Source organism: Jaculus jaculus, chromosome 9 (genome assembly GCF_020740685.1).
Source record: "Jaculus jaculus isolate mJacJac1 chromosome 9, mJacJac1.mat.Y.cur, whole genome shotgun sequence".
In the NCBI taxonomy this organism is placed as follows: Eukaryota; Metazoa; Chordata; class Mammalia; order Rodentia; family Dipodidae; genus Jaculus; species Jaculus jaculus.
The window spans coordinates 112,457,612-112,472,260 of NC_059110.1; the positions used below are offsets into that span (position 1 = coordinate 112,457,612).

The 14,649-nt window shown below is 51.4% G+C and overlaps 1 protein-coding gene across 2 annotated transcripts in view; it reads right to left on the minus strand.

The window, feature by feature from the left end:
* Tns4 (tensin 4) overlaps positions 1 to 13,314 on the minus strand; it is a 29,572-nt gene extending 16,258 nt beyond the window's left edge. For both annotated transcript variants that reach the window (XM_004655436.2, XM_045158259.1), the window contains exons 1-2: positions 13,214 to 13,314; positions 8,294 to 8,815 (exon numbers count right to left, since the gene is read on the minus strand). In XM_004655436.2, coding sequence (XP_004655493.2) covers positions 8,294 to 8,720 — 427 coding nt within the window. In that variant the 5' untranslated portion in view covers positions 8,721 to 8,815; positions 13,214 to 13,314. The remainder of the gene's footprint in view (positions 1 to 8,293; positions 8,816 to 13,213) is intronic.
* Positions 13,315 to 14,649: the final 1,335 nt, after the last annotated feature.

The following is a 14,649-nucleotide window of genomic DNA, read 5'->3' on the forward strand; positions in this document are numbered from 1 at the left end:
GGGAGAGAAACAGAGCATTGGTAAAACCCAGGAGCTTGAACTCACAGAATGCATTTACCCCCTTTTAAATTTTTTTTTTTGGGGGGGTTTCGAGGTGAGGTCTCACTCTAGTCCAGGCTGACCTGGAATTCGCTATGTAATCTCAGGATGGCCTCAAAGTCACAGTGATCCTTCTACCTCTGCCTCCCGAGTGACGGGATTAAAGGTGTGAGCCACTACGCTTGGCTAAAAGTTTTAAAAATTTCTTTATTTATGAGATAAAGAAAGAAAGAGGGAGAGAGAGGGAGGGAGGGAGAGAGAGAGAGAGAGAGAGAGAGAGAGAGAGAGAGAGAGAGAAAGGGCATGCCAGGAACTCTAGCCACTGCAAACGAACTCCAGATGCATGCGCCACCACATGCATCTGGCTTATGTGGGTAGTGGAAAATCAAACGTGGGTCCTTAGGCTTTGCAGGCAAACACCTTAACCACTAAACCATCTCTCCAGTCCTACTCCTTCTTTTATACAGGTGGGGAAACCAAGGGCCAGAGAGGCGAACCTATTGGGATCAAGATTAGCCCTCAGCTCCATCTTCAGTGACGCTGTCCCTCGAATAAGGAACAGCAGCAACCTGGGCATCAGAGCCGGCCTTGAGATCTGGCTGTCACTTAGGACCTTGGAGGAGCTGGGCCAAGTGGCTTTATCGTTTAGACCCTCACCTATAGTCACCTATGGGTAACTACGCCCAGCCTCTTGGTGCCACAGGAAGTAAGAGCGGCATCAGTGTGAGGCAGCACAATCTTGGGGCCTGGCCCATAGCAGATGCTTAAAATCTGGGAGATGATCTTCCACTACTCCAGAATCAGGAGGCCCATGCCTCTCTCCTGTGGGGTGTGTGGAGGCTGCTTCTCCGTCTGCACCCACCATGTAGGCTGGGCCTCCTAAGCTTGGTCATACCATACATACTAAGGAGATGGGAGTGTCTGGGTTGGGGCTAGGTGTCCAGTTGCTTTGCCTGTCTCCCTAGCTTCCCAGGTGAATCAGATATGGCCCAGTGTCAGCACTGTGATTTTCCAGCCTCACCGAAGCATATCACTTGGAGATTGGTCGGATGAGCAGAATCTCAGGCTACACCTCAGGCCTACAGAGCAAGTGCCTACATTTCTGGGACACGCTTGGGGAATGCGGATGAACAGTAGAGTTTGAGCACGCTGATTTCCAGCGGAGTCCTCTGAGGGCAGGTCCTGCTGCTGGGCATTGGGCCCCCTTCCTGGCCATGTGTGCTCATGGCTGGTGCACCTGATCACGGGGAGCGGTTATCTAATGAGCCCTCACCCTTGCACTCCCCGTGAGGTACCCAGACCGCTTGGGTTTCCAAACTCCTGTTTCTAATTCAGCATGAGGTGATTTGCGGCTCTCCCTAACGGACAGCATGGACATTCCTCCATACCTGGGGTGCTGCTCAGCAAAGGTGGTGGAAAAGTTGGGGAGTTTACCAGCTATCTCTTTCTGGAGGACTATGAATCTTCTTCTTGGCTTCCCAGGATGGGAGCTGGGGAAGAACCCTTAAGAGCCTTCAATTCCTGCCAGCCTCCCACTACCCTGGCCTGGCACAGCCACCTCCTCTTTGCACCCAAGATCACGGAGCCCAGCCTACCTAGCCGGCTCAAGGGTAGGTCCTTCTGGCAACCTTCATGGTTCCTGCCTCTGTCAGAGCCTGGTGGGGCTGGGTGGAGGTGGGCATTACATCAGATGAACAGGACTGGGGGGCTGACCTGGGCTTGCTGGTCTAGGGGGTGGAGGCTACATAGCTGGGCTATGCAGTCACAAGAATCTGGGTGTGAGTCTTGACGTCATCACTTTTCAGCCAAGAGACATTTGACTGGGTAACTTTCCAAATCTCCCTTGGCCTCAGTTTCCTTATCTGCGAAGCCATGATCTCAACCCTATCTCCTAGGGTGATGGAGAGGATTAAACACAGGATGTGTGAAGCCTGGCTCCTGGCTGGCCTCGAGGAAGGAACATTCTCTACCCGCCTGCTTCTCAGAGGTAGCGCTATCCAAAGGGAGAGGCCTCTGGCCAAGCTGGCCCATCTCTGGCTTAGGAAGACTACGTGAAGCAGGAGCCTTTGACTGCTTAGCCATCTCCCTAGCCTGGAAACACTGTTTGGGGGCACTATATTGTAGGCCTTGAAAGAGAAGAGATCTTGGAGCCAGATGTGGTGGCGCACGCCTTTAATCCCAGCACTCGGGAGGCAGAGGTAGGAGGATCTCCATGAGTTTGAGGCCACCCTGAAACTACATAGTGAATTCCAGGTCAGGTCAGCCTGGGCTAGAGTGAGACCCTACCTAGAAAAACAAACAAACAAACAAACAAACAAACAAACAAGAAAAAAACCCCCAAAAAGAGATCTTGGAATGGGCTAGCTTCTTCTAGAAGGCTGGCAAGAGCAACTGTTGTTTTTATAAGGACTTTATGGTGTTTATGCCCGTAACTACCTTTGAATCTCGTAACAGGCCTTGGGCAAGCCAGGCACTTTTTTTTCTTTAACCAGAGACAGGGATCGGCCAGTCCATCACACATCTACTACCTGCCCTGTCTCATTTAACTCTCACAACAGCTCTGCTAGAAAATGATCAACGCCCATGTACGAAATGAGAAGGCGAGGCTCCGAAGGACTCAGCAAGTTGTCCAATGGAACCCACCTTCCAGTCCTGAGCTGTATTAGGGAGCCTTTCCCGACATGGAGAGGGGTTCTTTGGGACCCCATTGTCAGGCCTTCCCAAGTGAGCAAAGTGTTTGGTTGCTCTGAGAAAGGTCTCTTGACCTGGTGAAGCTCCTGGGTCCTACCTCCTGGGCTCTGCAAACAGTTAAAACATTTGCTGGGGGCCCCCGGCAGGCAGAGCAGGGCGGGAGGGGCCTGTTGCCGTGAATCATCCCCCGCTGTTGTCCTGAGGTGGATGTGGCTGGGGAAGTGGAGGCCCCCACCCCATCCGTGGGGCGCAGCCGCTGTTTACAGGCCTGTGGGGCAAGTCCAAGCAGCGCAGGGTGGACGCAGGCGCCAGCAGCAGGCCAGGCCTGCAAAGGGAGGGCACGTGGGTGGGGGGTGGAGAGACAGTTATTAAACACCCTGCCCTTGGGACTGGCAAACAGCCTCGCCTGGCAGAAATTGTTGGAAAATGAAATGTGGGAGACTGTTCCAAAGATGGGGTGGGAGGTCGTGGCGAGGATAAAGAAGGGGGATGGTGTTTGCGATCCCGGTGGCACTGCAGGGCAAGTCTAAAAGGAAGGCAAGCGAGGGGCAGGAGCAGGGTCCCAGAGGAGGGCTCATGAAGTTCTGGAGGGCCGAGCCTCACAGGAGGGCCTGAAAGCTGCCTCTAAACAGAAGGAATCTTCGATGTCCAGTGGACAGGAAACCAGCCCCGAGGAAAAGGAGACAGACAGGAACATGTACTTTGAGGCCTGACCTGCCAATCACAACTCAGGTGATGGTGGCCCTCCGCAGCCTCAGCTGCCCCGTCTGTAACACGACACACTTTCCTTCACGGGGCAGACACGGGGACCGCGGGCTACGGGGCCTGATCTTCACACACGCAGCACTCGATGCGTCTATGTAGGGAGGGGTCTGTAGGCGATGGCCAAGTTCGGTGTTTGAGCTTTGCCAAGGGAGGACCAAGGGGAGCGTGTGCCAGCACCCGATGGCAGGATCTCACTGTCAGCACCCAGAAAGGGCACTGATGAGGCCGCACAATGGTGTGTGTGTGTAAGCCCTCTCCAAGGGTTAGCTGCACTGCCCTGGGCCTGTGGGTGCTTTGTGACCAGCAGTGGTGGCTTGTGGGAGAGAGTTTTTGGGGGGCTGGGATGTATGGGAAGGGTATCGTGGGCCTCCATCGCGGCAGGCGCCTGCTGCTATTACAACTTCCCGACAGGGTCTTAGGAGGTAAGGAGTTTTCAGGTGTAAGGAGTGTTGGAATGGAGACGAGAGAAGACGTTTTCTTTTTACTTCCATCAGAAGGAACTAGGACAGCTCAGCACGGCAGGCTTTGCCTGTAATCCCGGCACTTGGGAGGGAGAGGCAGGAGGGTTGCTGTGAGTTGAAGGCTAACCTGGGAGACATAGCGAGCAGCACTTCAGACAGAGCTACAAAACGAGAAGGGGTGTGGGAGCCTTAACCGCTGAGATGGCTCAGTGATTAAAGGCACTTGTTTGCAAAGCCTGACGGCCCAGGTTTGATTCCCCAGGACTCACGTAAAGCCAGATGATGCACAAAGAGGCACATGTAATCTGGAGTTTGTCTGCAGTGGCAAAAGGACCTGGTGCACCCATATTCTGTTTCTGTCTAGCTTTCTCTCTCTGTCTCTCTGCAACAAATAAATAAAAACATTAAAAAGAAGAAGAGGAGGAGGAGGAGGAAGAAGAAGAAGAAGGAGGAGGGGCTGGGGCCAGAGTGTCGTTTGGTCACTGCCTACTCCTTTTGACTCCTCACTTCCCAGAGTTGGATGAATCCGTACTCCCAGTGACAGGCTGTGCCCAGAGCATCGGAGGTTGTGGGCCACTGCCAAGTCATTGGCAGTTGGTCGTTAGCCCCTGCTACGGAGGAAGGGCCCGATGTCGTCCGCCCCCCCCACCCTGCCCGCTGCATACGGGTGCCCCACAGAGACTGGTCTTGCCCCAGCCAGCCCAGGCTGAGTGGAATCCCTGCCTTGAGGCATGAACATTAAAACTCTGGGCTTGCTACCGCCAGCGGTAATTAGGTCCAAGGCTCTTCCCCGCAGTGACGTGCGGATGACTGGCTTCAAGTGGTGGAAGGCTGCTAGGGGCAGAGGCCGCTCCTCCAACAGGCCCGGCTGGACGTGCGTTGCCAGGGGAGGGTGAGCCGGGCCAGAGATCAGGAGCCCCTCGTGGGGGCCAGAGGGTCAGGGCCATTACGCTGGCCTCCAGCTTGGAGCCGAACTACCCTGGGGTTGGTCCTATATACAATCCCCATGTTTAGTAAAAACAGTTATCCTTTGTCATGACTCAGTGTGCTGGGATTTGTGAGGGAACAGCTAAGAAATGCTTTTTTTTTTTTTAAATTATTTATTTATTTATTTGAGAGTGACAGACACAGACAGAAAGACAGATAGAGGGAGAGAAAGAGAGTGGGCGCGCCAGGGCTTCCAGCCTCTGCAAACGAACTCCAGACGCGTGCGCCCCCTTGTGCATCTGGCTAACGTGGGACCTGGGGAACCAAGCCTTGAACCGGGGTCCTTAGGCTTCACAGGCAAGCGCTTAACCGCTAAGCCATCTCTCCAGCCCGAGAAATGCTTTCTTTTAATCCCTGTAGCACCCTTTGAGGTAAGAAGTGATTTTTTTTTTTCTTGAGATAAGAACTCTTATTATGCCTATTTTATAGATGAGGCAACTAAAATATAGAAGTAACATGAACAACTTGCCTAAGGTCTACCCGAGCCCAGTACTTAGGCCAGATGGACTCCTTACCCGACCCTGTCAACCTCAGGACATTTTCTTCTGTAAAATGGGGTAAAAATGGTCATCTCAGGGAGGATTGAAGATTCTATAGAAAGTGCTGGTATACAGCAAGTGGTCAAGAAGAGGGCATTATCCCAGATTCTGTCTGCGCCTCCTCCCTTTGCTGAGTTTGGAAAGTGATGGGCACCAGTTTCATGTAGATTTCAGGAGGACGTAAATGAAAGGCCATGCACACACAGTGAGGGCGTCCTCAGTACAGAGACCCCGGAGCTTCCTGTTCTGTGGTGTCTCTCTTAGAGCCTAACCAGGGCCTTCTGAAATTGCTGTAGGTTTGCTAGATGGGCCTCTGTGTAGGGGGACATCTCTTGACAGATGCCCAAACTGGAAATAGTGAGGTTGGAGAGACCCAGAATTCAGGTTTGGTTAAGCCAGAAAGCCTTGTATTTAAGCAGTGGGAAGTAAACCTCAGTCTTCCAATCTCTTTGATGGGCCTGCTGCTCCTTAACCCTCATCCTCAGAGTGTATTTGAAACTCTTCTCAAGTGCAGGAAACTGAATCCAGTGCAGGGAGGGGTATCCAGATTCTCATGGACTGGGTGTACTGGTGTTGGCTTGTCCCAGCTTGCTAAGTAAGACCTGATTATTATAATTTCAAGATGTTGTCCAGCTAGTTGCTAAATTCAGTCATTATTAAAAATTACATTCTATAAACTTCTAATGAAATAACTTTACATTAAAAACAAAGGTTGGGAGCTGGAGAGATGACTCAACAGCTAAGGCACTTAGGACCCAGGTTCAATTCCCCAGTAACCATGTAAGCCAGATGCACAAGGCGACACATGCATCTGGAGTTGGTTTGCAGTGGCTAGAGATCCTGGCACACCCATTCCCTCTCTCTCTCTCTCTCTCTGCCCCCTTTTTTCTCCCAAATAAATAAATAAAATATTAAAGAAAAACAAAGGGGGGCAGGAGAGGTGGTTCAGTGGTTAAAGGCACTTGCTCACCAAGCCTAATGGCCCAGGTTTGATTTCCCAGTACCCACAGAAAGCCAAATGCACAAGATGGTGCACGTATGTGGGGTTCATTTGCAGCAGCATAGAGAGACCCTGGCATGCCCATTCTCTCTCTTGCTCACTCTTTCTCTGCTTGCAAATAAATAAAAATATTTACAACCGGTGGGCATGGTGGTGCATGCCTTTTATCCCAGCACTTGGTAGTTTAAGGTAGGAGGACTGCTATGAGTTCAAGGACAACCTGAGACTATATAGTAAATTCCAGCTCAGCCTGGTGTAGAGCAAGACCCTACCTCAAAAAAAACAAAATTAAACCAAACCAAACCAAAACAAAAAAGCCAGCCAATGTCTCCATACCAACACAGTAGCTATAATACCTCAAGAGCATATATAATAGTAAAGTAATTGTGATGTGATGCGTTTTGAGTACTTGTTACCTTTGAGGATTTTAGTCTGCTTTTTTTTTTTGTTCTTTTTTGTTTGTTTGTTTCTTAAGCTTTCTAAAGACAGGGTCTTGCTGTGTGGCCTAGAGTCACCCCTAATTCTTTCCCTTTTTAAAAATAATATATATATATATATGTTTTTTTTGGTTTTTTGAGGTAGGGTTTAACTCTAGCCCAGGCTGACCTGGAATTCACTATGGAGTCTCAGGGTGGCCTCGAACTCATGGCGATCCTCCTACCTCTGCCTCCTGAGTGGTGGGATTAAAGGCGTGCGCCACCATGCCTGGCTAAAAATAATAATAATAATAATAATAAGTATTATTTTTTGGTTTTTCGAGGTAGGGTCTCACTCTGGCTCAGGCTGACCTGGAATTCACTATGTAGTCTCAGGGTGGCTTCGAACTCTTGGCGATCCTCCTACCTCTGCCTCCCGAGTGCTGGGATTAAAGGCGTGCACCACCACGCCTGGCTCCAAAAAATTATTTTTTAAAAATTTATTTATTTGAGAAAGAAACAGATAGATAGATAGAGAATGAACGGGTACACCAGGGCCTCCAGCCACTGTAAATAAACTCCAGACACATTGCCATTTTGTGTATCTGTCTTACGTGGGTCCTGGAGAATTGAACCTGGGACCTTTGGCTTTGTAGGCAAGTGCCTTAACCACTAACCAATCTCCCCAGTCCTCACCTGTAATTCTCAATTCCCCTTCTTGAATACCACAACTGACCAACCTTTGTGGTTTTTATGTATAAAAAGGGGCCTTCACTTCAGGACCCTTGTCACCCACCCAGGGAGCTAGCTTCCTGCTACTTGAATACAAGGCTTCTTGCCCTAACCAGACCGAATTCTGATTCTCTCTAACCCTACTATTTCCAGTTTGGGCTCCTTCCAAGAGCTATTCCCTGAAACAGAGGCCCATCCTGTAATAATTTTAGGAGATCCAAGATAGGCTAAAGTGAGATATGCTAGAACGGTAAGGTTCAGAGACTGTGTTTAGGAAACCCTTGCTGCATGCATGGTATTTTAAAAATGTTTTTATGCATTAGCTCATTTAAGTGCTCTTAAAATCCACATGACCAGTGGCTGGTGGTCCTGGTGTGCCCATTCCCCCTCTTCCTCTCTCTCTCTCTCTTAAATAAATACATAAATAAATATAAACTGTATTTAAAAAAATTCCACATGAAACTCGTGTTTCTTGCCTTCTGGACTCAGGGACCAGATGGAATTGTATTTATCTCTTTGCGGAGAAAACAGCGAGCTTAGGAATTGGTTCAGGGCTGGGCAGCACCTTACTGGACAGTCTTCCTCTGCCTCTATGGCAGAGTCCTTGAGTTGAGGTCTGGCCGCCAGCCCCTCCTCTCCTGGCCCTGTGTCCCCAGTCCTTACCTAAGGCTTCCGGTTCCTCCTTCTTGCTCCTGGAGATGGTACTGTGGGAAGGCTCAGCTCTGGGGCCAGCAGACCCAGAGGGAAGCAGTTGGAAGGTGGGGTCCAGTTCCAGGATCATCTGGTTGAGGGTCTCCAGCGAGAAGTCAATGTAGGAGTCAAGGTCCTGTGGGGACCCCGAGGCCTGCTCCCCAGCGGACTGCAGGAGGTGGTGGGCTTTGGCCTCTGTCTGCTGGGTCTGCTGGAGCCTGCTAGGAGGCCCCTTGCAGGGCACAGGTGCCATCAGGGCCTGGGTTCCCCAGCCTTCCGTGGTATAGTAAGGGCACTGTGGTGTCAGGCTGGGGCTGGGTGCTGGGTGCAGAGCCGTCCTGGTTTCTTCGTGGGGAGCCAAGCTCACCGCATGACTTCCTGCCAGCAAGGAACTGGACATGGTGGGGCACCGACTCCGGCGGTTTACTGCTGACTTCTGGTCAACCTCACTTGCACCCCAGTTATAACCTGCTTACTGGTGGCAGCTCCCAGGACCTGAAAGAGGAGGGTGGGAGCTGAGTAACCTCTGTAGGTGAAGCCCTGACCCCCCAACACACACACACACTCCCACCCACATTCCAGATCCACTCACACAGCTAAAAGCATGAGTTCTGGGGCCAGACTGCCTGGTTTGAGTATGTTGGGGCCAGTTAATGAACTCTTCTGTTTCAGGGTGAGGGTTTACATTGAGTGTTAACTTGACAGGACCTAGAATCATCTGTGAGGAATCAAGGGTGGGAAGACCCACCCTTAACCGTGGGCGGCACCATTCTATGTGCCTGGATCCTGGGCTACGTAAGAAGGGAGAGAGCTGGCGAAGCGCCAGCCTTCCTTGCTCTCTGCTTCCGCGGTGTAGGCTGACTGTGACCAGCTGCCTCGAACTGCTGCCTCCACACCTTCCCCACCACGAGGGACCTGGAAATGTAAGCGGAAATCAATCCTTTTTCCCTTACACTGATTATTTTTATTTTTTTGGTGTCAGGTATTTTGTCCCAGCAGCAAGATAGTAACTAATACATTCAGTTTCCCTACTTATAAAGCAAGCTAACCTCTGCAATATGCTCAGAACAGTGCCTAACACTTCCTAAGTGGAGATTAAGTAACTTCAAGAGTTGTTTATTGAACAACTGTTAGACTGCAGGCATGTTATTAAACAAATGCTACCTAATATTTATTGAGGGATTACTAGGCACGTAGGACAGATTTTTTTATACATAAAGCCTTTTAAAGTCCTCATCATAATCCTGTGAGGTAGATACCATTATTATCCCCTTTTTGCAATGAAAACAGACACAAAGAGGTATGGAAATTGCCCAAAGGACCCTTGAACTTAGGCTGGTTGGTGAAACAGAGAAGCAAACAGGTGGGCAGCTGTGAACATGGTTATTTTGTGGCACCGATGGAGAAGTCACAGAGGACTTCCTTGAGGAAGGGACAAGCAAGAGTAGACAAGAACAAAAAATCAATGCTAGCTGGTCAAGGCAGACAGGACAATGTGGAAAGTAGGGTCTAGTGTGTGTCAGGTGCATCTGACAGATGGACGGTCCCAAAGCATTACTTCAAATTCAATAACAGTTGACCAACAGATGGGCGTGGTGGCGCACGCCTTCAATCCCAGCACTCGAGAGGCAGAGGTAGGAGGATCACCGTGAGTTCGAGGCTACCCTGAGACTACATAGTGGATTCCAGGTCAGCCTGGGCTAGAGTGAGACCCTACCTGGGAAAACAAAACAAAACAAAAAACAAAAACAAAAAGAGAGAGAGAGAGAGAGAGAGAGAGAGAGAGAGAGAGAGAGAGAGAGAGAGAGCTGAGGTAGAGAGGGAAGGGGAGGGAAAAAGCAGGCCAGGCAGGCCAGATGCTCAGTGTGGGACTGCTATCCCAAACCTGCGGGCAATGGGGAGCCACAAACGTGTTTTTTTGAGCTGGGAAGTGACATCATCAGACAATATTCACTCCTTGGTGGTGGGGTGGGGAGGACAATTCTTCCAGAAGAGAGAAGCCCTAACTTCCTTATTCCCTTTACTGTGGGAAGGAAGGCTCTGCTGTTGTTTAGCCCCCATGGCACACACTAGTTTCTCATAGGTGGGAGAGGGAGGAGGGAAGAGGTCCAGGGACCGAGACTATGGAGACAATTGTATGGAACTGGGACATGCTGGCCACTGCCCTGAGCTTTGCTACCTGCCCGAAACCCCTCCCCCCAACTCTCCCCTTTGCCAAGAGGCCTCCTCCCCATTTGGCTTCAGTTAAGATTTTAATGCAGGGAAAGGCATCTGAGGCCAGCCCGGGCAACTGAGGTAAAATGGACCAGCAATAGAGATTTACATGCAATTCCTAGCTCCAATAGCTCACATAGTGCCACTCAGACCCTCGGTTTCCTCAGCTGGAAGAGGAGGCTGGGGCATTCCTGCCTCCCCTCCCCTCCCAGCCACTGCGAGGAAGCTACAAGATGATGCTTGTGAGGCCCGTTGAACAATTCTAATGATGGCCTAGAAATCCAGGCTTAATGAAGTGTGACACCCTCATCTGCTGTCCTTACTTACTGAGCACTGGCCAGATGCTGGGCACTGGTCCACATGATTTATCTGAGTCGTATTTGGTAACTTAACTTTCTTGCCACCTTGGCCATAACGCGGCCCCGGCCAGCGGTCTGTTTCACAGATGAAGACACCGAGATGCCAAAGGGCTAAGAATCGGCAGAACCTTCCCACTCAGAAAAGTGGCGGAGCCAGGATTCAAATCCAAGCCTTGGGGCTCTGCAATCTGAACTCCTTCAGCCACGTGAAGTTCAAAGGCAGAGAGGGACAAACAAGGTCCAGAGAGGGGCATGGTTTGCCCAAGGGCTCATAACGAGCTCATGACAAAAGCCAGGCCTGTCGTAACTGGCTGTCTCCCTGCCCTCCGGCCCCCTGCTCCCGCCCCATCCCAGCCTCCTACATCCTTGCTGCCAGACTTCTCCTTGGCCAGAACCTGGAGGGGGTGGTGCGTCCTGGTGCGGGAAGCGTGTCTATAAATGGCAGTGGAGGGGAGCCGGCCTCCGAGCTCCTAACCCAGGGGCAGCCGAGGACACAGAGACATGGCTTTTCCCACACAGTCTCCAAGTGTCCAAGGAGCTGGGCACAGCCTGAAGGGTTCTCTGTCAGGCCTGCCGAGAACTCTGGGGACACTGCACGGAGGCCAGGGTGTTCCCCAGAACCAGGACTCGGGATGCCCATCTGCTCGTCTGGACGTTGCTTTTGTGCCAGCCTGGGCAAGGGCCCTTTCCTTGCTGGGTGGGTCTCAGCTCTCTCATCTGACGGATGGGGATCTGATAGCAACACACACTTCACATACTGCTGGCGAGGCGTGGGGACTTGCCCAAGGTCACCTAGCCCACCTACAAAGACAGGGCTGAGGTTTCAACAGTGGAATTCCTGGCTCTGTTCTCCCACATGCTTGACTTCCGCTGATGCCTCACGGGTGTGAGACCCCTTCCTTCCACTTAGGCCCCTTCTGGGAGTCTGGAGCCACGCAGGACTGTGCTTTGAGGCTCTTCTGCAAGCTCTTTTCACTTTTAGCCCTCCCAAGTCACCAGTGGACTCCCAGGCTGGGCTCTGCCTGCTCCCGTATTCTAGGGCGCTGCCCACCTCCACACCCCACCAGCACACCACCTTAGCTCACCGATTCCTGCTCTAAGCTTTAGAGGGGAGTCCCCATCCTCCTCAGGATTGTGCATGCGTATGCACGTGCACGTGTGTGCGCGTGTGTGTGTGTGTGGGGGGGGGAGGGTAGCTTAGGGCTCAAGACAGCTTTGTCCTAGTTAGCGGTCTCTCTCATCCTTTCCTCTCCAGATTCAGCTCTAGTCTCTTTCTTTGTTCCAGGGGACTTGGAAGGGGAGCAGGGGCCTCTTGGGACCCTGGAAAACCCCTCTTCATTGTATGCCCACCTCTTCTGACTTGCCCTCTCCCTCCTGCAAGCTCAGGTCACTGAAGACAGAGGATGAAGCGAATCTCCCCAAACACACAAGCCTCCACCCGCTGCCCTTTCCCTCCCTCTGGCACCAGGAAACCACATGGCCTGCAGAACGCGCGCCTGCTTGTCTCTGAAGGCCCAGTGCTCTGTCTGGGGGGCAGGAGCCCTGGGTCAGTCCAGGCCCTTCTCAGGTGTCCCTAACCTGGACCCAGCTTTTTCTCCCCCTTACCCTGGGTTCTCTCATCACCCAGCCTTAGTGCTGACCTGAGGTCTGCCTCCAAAGACCATCTCTTGCATACAGTCTCTACTCTGCACCTATCTCCCCCCGGAGAGGTGGAGAAGCCAACGAAAACAGATAAAGGATAGGGATAAGGATGCAGGGTGAGGGGCTGAGCCCTCTCCAGTCTCCTTAAAGAGCAAAGGCACCTACCTGGCTATTCCAGATGCAGTTGCATTCACTACTGGCTTCTGGGACCAAAAAACCGGCTCTGAGTCCAGGTGAGACATAAGGGGAGGTGCCAGTTCACCTCCAGACCCGCCTTAGGAGCAGCCCGCCCTCACCCTTGGAGGCCCTCCTTCTCCCCTAGGGCCTACACGTGGCCTTGACAGCCACTGGCCCTGCCCCTGCCTTGTCCCAACAGCTCAGGTGGGGCAGGCGTGGCCTGGGGGAAGGGAAGCCACCCTGGGTGGTGGCTGGTCTTGGCAGGCGCCCGACAGGGTGTGTGTAGGGGGCGCCAAGCTCCTTGCTGGGCCCTCCCTGTACACCACGTGATAAAGGGCGCCTGGATCAAGGTGTGCTGCTGGGCCTCCCTCTCACCTGGAGCCAGCAGGGGGGCAACCGCGGTTGGCAGAGACAGCAGAGTGGAACAGCCTTGGGCTTTATAAAGAAAGGAAGTCAGTGGGCAGGAGACCCCTCCCCAGTCCTGTCCTGCGGGCCTGGGTACCTCTGTAGGATTCACATGTTGCCTTTGCTTCCTGTCTTGTTGCAGTGTAACTTGCAGCCGGAGAATGGGGCTGGGAGCGCCTGGAGGGATTTGGGAAGAAGGGTTAGCTGCCTGGCAGGAGGAAACTCCACACTCCACTGGGTGAGGAGGGCAGGAAATCGCTCCCTCCCCGGGGTCCCAGAAGGTTGTGAGAAGCTTCCAGCCATGGTGGGTGGCACTGGTGTCAAGTGAACAAGCCAGCCTTCTCTGCTGAGGTGTGCTGTGGGGCAAACTACAGTTCAAGTGCCAACCACTTGGCAGATGAGGAATGGAATATGGAATATTATTCGTAACCTCTATCTCGCTTATATGTTGAAATGATAATGATTTGTGGATATTGTGTCAAATAAAATATATGATTGAAAGTCATTTCATCTGCTTCTTTTCACTTTTTAAAAATATTTTTAAAAAATTTTATTGCAGGGCTGGAGAGATGGCTTAGCGGTTAAGCACTTGCCTGTGAAGCCTAAGGACCCCGGTTTGAGGCTCCATTCCCCAGGACCCATGTTAGCCAAATGCGCAAGGGGGCGCACGCATCTGGAGTTTGTTTGCAGTGGTTGGAGGCTCTGGCGCGCCCATTCTCTTTTTCTCTTTCTCTTTCTCTGTCTGTTGCTCTCAAATAAATAAATAAAAATAAATAAAATATTTAAAAAATTATTGCAGAGAGAGAAAGAGACAGATATATATATAGAGAGGGCTTCCAGCCACTGCAAACAAACTCCAGACACATGTGCCCCCTTGTGCATCTGGCTTATGTGGGTTCTGGGGAATTGAGCCTAGGTACTTAGGCTTTGCAGGCAAATGCCTTAAGTGCTGAGTCATTTCTCCAGCCCTTGTTTCACTTTTTTTTTTTTTTTTTTGAGGTAGAGTCTCACACTAGTCCAGGCTGACCTGAAACTCACTATGTAGTCTCAGGGTGGCCTTGAACTCACAGCGATCCACCTGCCTCTGCCTCCCAAGTGCTGGATTAAAGGTGTGCACCACCACGCCTGGCTCGTTTCACATTTTAAGGCTGCTATGACAAGTTACCACAAACCCAGTGGCTGAAAATGACCACATCTTATTATCTCACAGACTGGAGCCCAAAAATTTGGCTGGGCCATGTTCATTTCAGAGCCTAGATGGAAAAATCTATTCCTTGTATCTTCCAGATTTTTTCTTCCCCCGAGGTAGAGTCTCATTGTAGCTCAGGCTGACTGGAATTCACTATGTAGTCTCAGGGTGGCCTCGAACTCACAGCAATCCTCCCCTGCCTCCCAAGTGCTGGGATTAAAGGCGTGTGTCACCATGCCTGGCTTCTTCCAGCTTTTGGAAACTGCCCTGGAATTCACAGTCTTGTGACCACATCACTTTCTTAATCTTTTTTCTTTAATTTTTATTTACTTATTTGCATGTGT